The following is a 7,586-nucleotide window of genomic DNA, read 5'->3' as shown; positions in this document are numbered from 1 at the left end:
CAAGGCAGCCTATTCAAGAGATTTCTACTGAAGGTATGATTACAGCATAGTCACAAACACTGCTGATATTTTGAAAATATTGCAAGTTTATCACGAATGTTTTCAAAGGCCAATATTATATCGAGAATATGTAATACTCCATGAATTAAATTTCTCATGACATTAACCTGATATTCTGACTGTGATGGAGATACTTGTCACTCTGAGGACTTTGTCGTTGTTTATGAACAAGAAGCTGTTTTAAAGAACTTGACCTGGAAAAAACAGGTTTCCTTGTCTTAAGTGAGAAGCAGGACCTGCTATTCAAGGCATTACATTGTAACCTGGTACATGCCATGTATAGTATAACATGAACAAGAACCAAAAATCTGGCATAACTGATAAGAGAAACAAAGCTGAACTTATAATTATTAATTTACAGTTAAGGATTACATTCATCTCATTTTTGAACAGCCCACTTGACATTGTTCGCAAGTAAACAGATGAAACGAGTATGAATGGTAGCATCACTTCACATCCTCATTACTTTTTTAGAGGACGATGCACAAAATTCGGCGGCCATCTTCAGTGTCAAATATACCCTTCTCAAGCAACTTTAGTGACTGATCTGACCTGTTGAAAAGGGCTAGATGCATGTTGCAATGATTCAGCATTCGATCTAAGAAAGTGAAAAAGCAGGGATAATAAGCTACACAATTCTTACAAGTGGGATGTGGTGGTCCAAGAATTGCCTGTTAAAATTCCATGGCTTAGACTTCTGCCAGAGTTTATGAATGGGTGGCCATTGAACCCGCACTATGATTCGAACAAAGACAAGAACAGGATGCATCAGCTAAGATGCTCCTGACAAGGCGTTTATCACGATTGATCATGAGTTTTATCATGGGAAGCTTCAAAGAAACCTGACGCCATATCTCATTGACAGTTCCATTAGGCTCCTCGTATTCAAAGTAATGCTTTACCTGTTTCAAAAGAACAGAATGTTGAGAAAATAAACATAACCAAGCCTTTATTTTTTAGAATTAGAACGTCTCGGAACACTGAGAAAATATCTACCAACTAGGAACGGTCATGAGGTCTACATGCCACAGTGGTAAGCAGATGCCGGATGTCGACTTCAAAGGTCAATACCAGATGGATGTTCATGGTAGGACACACTGTTCATTGCAAATAGCACACAATACATTCTAAACTCAACAAATGACCAATAGAGAAATGAAACAAGAATTCTGTTGAGAAGAATGAAATAAAAGCAAATATTTAACAGGCAGTCACCATATAGAGTGCACAGACTAGAAACAGAACCTTTGTAAATGTAAAATTAATAAAAAAAACAAGTTCTCACCACTGTTATTAGGGAAATTTAAGCAACAAAGGTCAAAGGCATGTTTTAGGGGAAAAATGAGTATTTACCAGTTTAAGCTCGCTCTGATATTCCAAAATCCTCACTGAACTAATCCCTCTCAACATTGTAACCAAGTATCCTGACTGTACAGCTTTCTCGGAGTTGATAAATATAGCAATTTTTGTGTAATCAATCACATCCTCAAAAGGCAATTCAATATCGTCACTAACAATAACAGGAACACATAAGCTCACTATGGCATCAAACAGTCTGCATGCTGAAGGTGTATCTCCAGCAGGGTGTAGACAGAACTTGGAAGAATGCATCCCTTGTGTAGCCATGCGCCGACTTTCTCTGGATTGTGTCCCATGTTTTATTATGACATCTTTCTCGGCTTCTAATATTTGGAAAAGCATGTCACGAACCTTTCCCCCCTATAAATATTCCAAGTAGAGGACAAAAATCAATTCAAATTAGCCATAGCATTGCCATATTATATTTTTGTATCCTGATGAGCATGCACTCGGATTGCTACTATGATTTTAACATGATTTAATGATTTAGTAAGAAGAAGCAAGCACTAGTGACTTTTAATGGACAAAAATGAAAGTTAAACAAGTATAGAAGCTGCCAAATGATTATAAGTGTGCTGCCAGAGAACAAAGCTACAAGCAAGCGAACATGGTGCACATAAAACACAGCTCATTTCAATGCAAAGAAGCAGAATTGAATTGTAGAAGCCACTCCATCTCTCCAGGTATAATAAAGAGAGCTCTCTTTGCTTGTTCATCAAGATTACTCTTCCAGTAGAAGCCACTCCATAGTTTCTTTCATTCACAAATCTTATTATGAGGAAGCCTAGTTTCAAACAGCAGGGAAACATTTTGTCAACTCCACAAATTATTGCTTCTCTTCAGAGAACTTGTTGTCAGCTAAGGTTCCCTCTTTTTTAAAGCCCTTTGTGTTCCATGCAGGATTTAAGATTGCAATTTTCTGTTAGGCCATAAGGATCCTATTCCATGGCCGTCCGCTTCAGTGCAGGAATTAATTAATTAATTAAAGTACCCTAAATATTCATACTACTAGATACTTGCTTTCAAGAAAGGAAAGTAACCAATTCAGTTTGTGAAGGACCCTAAACCAAGGTTGCTAGACTAGGAAGCAGAAGCGGGAAACAATAGGGAAGCGAAAGCAAGAAGCGAGGCATTTTAAAATTTATAGGAAGCGACAAGCGAGGAATAAAAAAAGTGAAATGAGAATTGAGTGGGAATTGAATAAAACACAACTAAAAACTAACATAAAAAATATTATTCTTAATTTTCATGATTTTAGTGTAAGAATTAATTTTTTGTCAAAATCTAAAAACGATGACTACCAATTTAGAGAAAGCACATGGAAAGTGAGTGGGAAACACATAAAAAACATGAAAAGAAGAACGAGAGAACATATAATAAGTATGGACGAAGTGTGTGGAAAGTATAAGAGAAACATGGGAGAATCGAGATTCTCATCAAGTTTTGGAAGCAAGGAGCATCACACATCTAAAGCAGATTTCCAGGAAGCATACTTTCCAGTTATCTAAGAAGCTTCTGGTAACTCTAACCAAAACATTTGTACTACTAGATACTTTATTTCAAGAAAGGCAAGTAACCAATTCAGTTTGTGACATCCAATATCACACACACACACACACACACACACACACACACACACACACACACACACACACGCGCGCGCGCACACACACATATATATATATATATAGTCACTAGAATATGAGAACTACCATGTGAACCGCGATTTTCATAGATTTTTTGTTCTTTTCTCTTAAATCTAACTGTACGGATGTGATCTACATGCTTGGTTTTATAAGGACCAGCTCTTGAATCATCCGATTATGATACATAAGCAAGATTTTTAAAGGTTTTAAAATCAACAGCTCGTAATCTTCATAAATATTCAAGCATTCAAAAATTACATTCTTTCATAAAAAATACACAATCCAACAGTTGATTCCTAACAAATTTACCATGTCAAACACATCTATATGGTTGGATTTGCAATTTTTTTTTTTTTTTGAAAATGCCCATATTTTAGTGATTATATATATAGTAGTCACAAATATCAGTCTCTGCTATATCTCAGCAAGGAAATTTCTTGTGATAATATAGGTTTAGTTGATAAATCTTGGAAAAATCTTGATGCTTAATTTTTTTTTAAAATATAAAAATAGCACAAATAAGAAAATAACATGTTTAGATAATAAAGTACACATAAAGTAACTGATAATATCAAGATATTATTGTGATATATATAAATTTCTGATGTTTTCAAAATATTGAGAGATTTTGCCTCTTTTTATGAATGTACAGCTATATTGTCACTATATTTTCAAAATATCGCCTCTCCATGCATCTTGTGACCCTTTTAAGACATTCTCTCAATAGCAAATCCCTCTGCAGTTAGTTGTCTTTCCATTAAGATCCTCCAGCCACACTTTTTAGAAAGCTCAAGTCCCTACAAACTCACATAGCACAAAGAGGCATGCAGCCATTTCTGCCACTTACAGATAAAAGGATTAGCTAGCCAAAGCTGCTCTTCTTTTCTTAAAGGTTTCTAGAGTGGCTTTCTCTATAGACCATCTGTTCAAATGCCTTTGTGCATAGGTACTGGTAGGGGTCTGACTAATCCCAGCTTTCAAATAAGAAAAAGAATATATAGGTGAACCACATTTAATTTTCGAGCCATATTATATGTAAGGTGCCATCGACACAAAAACAACTTTCAGATGACCAAGAGGCATCCTCTGCAATAATCACAACTGAGAACATATGATTACTACAAGAATTTCCAATCACAACAATAAGATTAACCAACAGCTACACTATGAAGATACTGAGCAAATTTGAATTATTTACTACATAACCAAAAAATAAAATAAATATAAAATCGATGCTATAGCAAACAACTTCAATGAATCTTGACACACGTATTTGAAAAGATAATCAAACAGAAAACGAGAAAATAAAAATAAAAATTGCTTACCCAAGTTGAAGAGGAAAAAATTCCATCAATTCGCACGGTAAAAGATAGATTTTTACCTCTTTCCTATACCTATTCCCCATGAAGAAAAGCAAAGAATTCCTCTGCTCGACACCAACATCCCCCTTGAAGGGATTGATCCTGTGTGAGTACGGCAGAACGACATCCTTCACGAAAGATCCCTGCTCGGCCTTCAACCGCCCGAAATCCGAAACCAGGAGAACGCCTTTCTTCACGCGATCGATCACGCGGTAGAGCGCGTTTGGGTCCTGGCAGATGAACACATGATCCCTCCCTAGATTCCTCCTCCAATACGGCTGCCTTTCCAACCACTCCATCAACTCCTCCTGCATCTCCTCGTCGCTATAAACCACACCATTGCCGATCCCCCGGATCGGATTCACCACAAGGCTCAGCGATGAGAAGAAGGGCACGTAGAAGAGGTCGGCCTCCTCGGGGTCGGAAACCCTAACCACGGGCGATTCCGCTGGGCGGGAAAAGTTCAGGAGGTCGGTTAAAAGCCACCACTCAGCACTGTGCTGGTGGCCAGGGTATCGGAGGGCGGAATCGTCGCCGCGGGCGGCGGAATTCAGGGCGTCCCGAGCAAGGAGGTAGCTTTCGATGACGCCGTAGGTGAATTTGCGAGGTAGATCATACAGAAAGATCCGGACGGCGGGGCGGGGAGAGGCTGGAGCTCCGGGGAGGATAAGGCGATCGGGGAGCTCAGTGATGGGATCGGAAAAGGGGGAATTGGAGGGAGAGAGGGTGAGGGTGAGGATGGCGTAGAAGCTGAGGCAGATCAAGGCGGCAGCGATGGTGGGTTTCATCAGATGCTTCCTCCCCATTTCCTTCTTCATTTCCCTTTTGGCCTCTCCGTGCCTTTACTTGGTTTGGTTGCCACTGCTTCTCTGTGTGTGTGTGCGTGAAATCGATGAGCAGAGAAGAGGCGAGGGAGTGAATTATAGGAACAGGAGAAAAACGAGAGATTGCAGTCTGCTATAGAGAAAGAAGTTAGCGCATGAAGAAGCGTCGCAAGCGGACATGAAAAACTGCCCAAAAAACCAAGGGAAAAAAAAAGTCAAGTACCAGGTAGGAGTGAGCATCGACCCGACCCGGCCAAGCGATTTTAAAGCTCGGCTCGTCGGGTTTCAAGTGTGGTTCGGCTTGGAGATGGCCCGACTCACTTAATAAGGGGTCGAGTTTTGGCCAGTTATTAATGGGCCCGATTCTTAATGACCATACTATACTCTATGCATTATATAACTACGCAAACCGAACTTAATTGGGCTAATCGAGCTTGTCAGCTCTTTTATCTATCCAGACAAGTTAGAGCCGAGCTTAAACAAGTCGAGCCCGAACTAGCTCGGCTTGTTGTGCATTCACCAATGCTTTCAAAGGAAAATGGTTTCATATCTCACTTGGAGAACAATTTTGATGGGAAAACCACATCCACAAGATTAACTTCTATTCGATAATCCTCATATCTCTTCCATCATCATATCTCTCTAGCAAGTTTGTTTCCTTGTGACTTACTTTGTACAGTTGTGTCTAGAGTCTGTTTTACTTTGTTTGAGTCTTGATGTAAAGTGTCGAGTCACTTGTAACTTTTTTTGGGCAACCCTTGCACTTTGATTCAGGTTGATAAATACCTTGAAGGGTCAACCTATAGATCTAAATTGTAATGAGCTTGTGGGCAAAATTGTAAATGAATGCAAATGCGAAGAGTTTTCTTTTGGTAACCATTATTATGATTGCTTTCGAGTGATTACAATCTCTCTATTGCTTTCTTGTACTCTCAACTATCAAAGCTTCCGCAGTGGCAAGTGAGCGACTGGAAGACTTGTTGCGGTAATGAAGGACCACCACGTCGCACTGGCCTATTGAAAAAATAGGCCTGTGACAAGTGGTATCAGAGCCTATTTTCGAGCTGGAGAAGGGACTCAAGAATCGATGTCGAGGGACGCACCGACAGACCATGATTTGTGAGCAAGACATCGTGGCGCCCCGATACAACTTGCATAACACCAAAGGAAAGGCAATTGTTGAGACCGAGGAGATGGGTTCACCTTGGGGCTATGAGCAGATGGCCGAGACTGTCAATAGACTAGTGGCTGATGTGACTTCACATGAAGAAGCGATTTCACGCACAGTTGAGTCATTCGAAGGACTGAACAATGAGGTGATGAGCTTATGAGAGCAGATAAACTTGCTTATGAGACATGTTACTTCACTGACTACGACAGTGAGCACCCTGCAGACTTGAGTATGGAAGCTTTAGTTGAAGAACCGCATTCTGCAGCGGACAATCACTCTCAATGGCAGAAATGAAGATAGACCATCAAAGATAGATATGCCGAGGTCAACTAAATTTAATGGTTCCAGAGATACCAAGGCCATAGAAAACTTTATGTTTAATGTAGAAGACTACTTGAACATTCAGAATGTATTGGCCGAAGACCTTAGGGTGAAGGCAACAACAACTCTACTTGATAGAGATGTCATAGCCTGGTGAAGATGAAAACATATCAACATGAAAAGATGTCATTGTGTGATTGATACCTTTGAAGTCTTCAAAATTGAGCTACAAAACTACTTTATGTTGATGAGTATACAATATCAAGCTTATTGGATGGTGGCAGAACTCAAGCACACTAGAGCCTTGATAGACTACATCAGAACATTTTAAAAGCTCATACTAGACATACCTAATATGTCAGAGGAAGATATACTCAACTGGTTTATTGTAGGACTACAACCTTAGGCACAGTCTGAAGTGAAAAAGAGCAATCTTGAGACTTTGGAAGATGCGTATGTGACGATCGAGCGACTAGTAGATACACAACACAAGTTATTCACTCCATCGACTAAGGCCGAGAAGAAGCCGGACCACGGAGGTAAGGAGGATCGATGCAACAATAAATATGAGGCATCAACTCAACACCATTCTGACAAGAGGCAAAATTATAGAAAGCACAACAATAACAACAATAAAGTGCCAATTGTAACTTGTTGGTTCTGTGGCGATACTCATATCGCTAGGCAATGTCCAAAGCATCTTGTGAGAGATGACGGGCAAGCCAATACAGTGCAGACAAAGAGTAGTGATGTCGAAGTCATGCAAACAAGGATGAGAGCCATACAAACGATAAATACAATTAGAAGTTGTGCAATCGAGAGCATGCCCGTTAGCAAAGAACTT

The 7,586-nt window shown here is 39.7% G+C and overlaps 1 protein-coding gene across 4 annotated transcripts; it reads right to left on the bottom strand.

The window, feature by feature from the left end:
• Positions 1-383: 383 nt before the first annotated feature.
• LOC149844731 (putative arabinosyltransferase ARAD1) lies at positions 384-5,428 on the bottom strand. 4 transcript variants are annotated; one of them, XR_016430408.1, is made up of 4 exons: positions 4,447-5,428; positions 1,414-1,779; positions 704-962; positions 384-625 (listed from the first exon to the last, which is right to left on the bottom strand). XR_016430408.1 is itself a non-coding variant. In XM_089997312.1 (3 exons), exons 1-3 carry the CDS (start codon positions 5,242-5,244, stop codon positions 768-770), a joined length of 1,359 nt encoding a protein of 452 aa, XP_089853438.1. In that variant the 5' UTR covers positions 5,245-5,341; the 3' UTR covers positions 384-767. The 4 variants fall into 4 exon arrangements, 2 of the variants coding, with proteins under 2 accessions (XP_089853438.1, XP_089853439.1); XR_016430409.1 differs by lacking the exon at positions 384-625 and adding an exon at positions 1,057-1,157 and having other exon boundaries at positions 874-962; positions 4,447-5,341; XM_089997312.1 differs by having other exon boundaries at positions 384-962; positions 4,447-5,341.
• Between the last annotated feature and the right edge of the window lie 2,158 nt (positions 5,429-7,586).

This window comes from Nuphar pumila, chromosome 2 (assembly GCF_984573655.1).
Source record: "Nuphar pumila chromosome 2, dmNupPumi1.hap1.1, whole genome shotgun sequence".
In the NCBI taxonomy this organism is placed as follows: Eukaryota; Viridiplantae; Streptophyta; class Magnoliopsida; order Nymphaeales; family Nymphaeaceae; genus Nuphar; species Nuphar pumila.
This window is presented reverse-complemented; position numbering and strand designations above follow the sequence as displayed.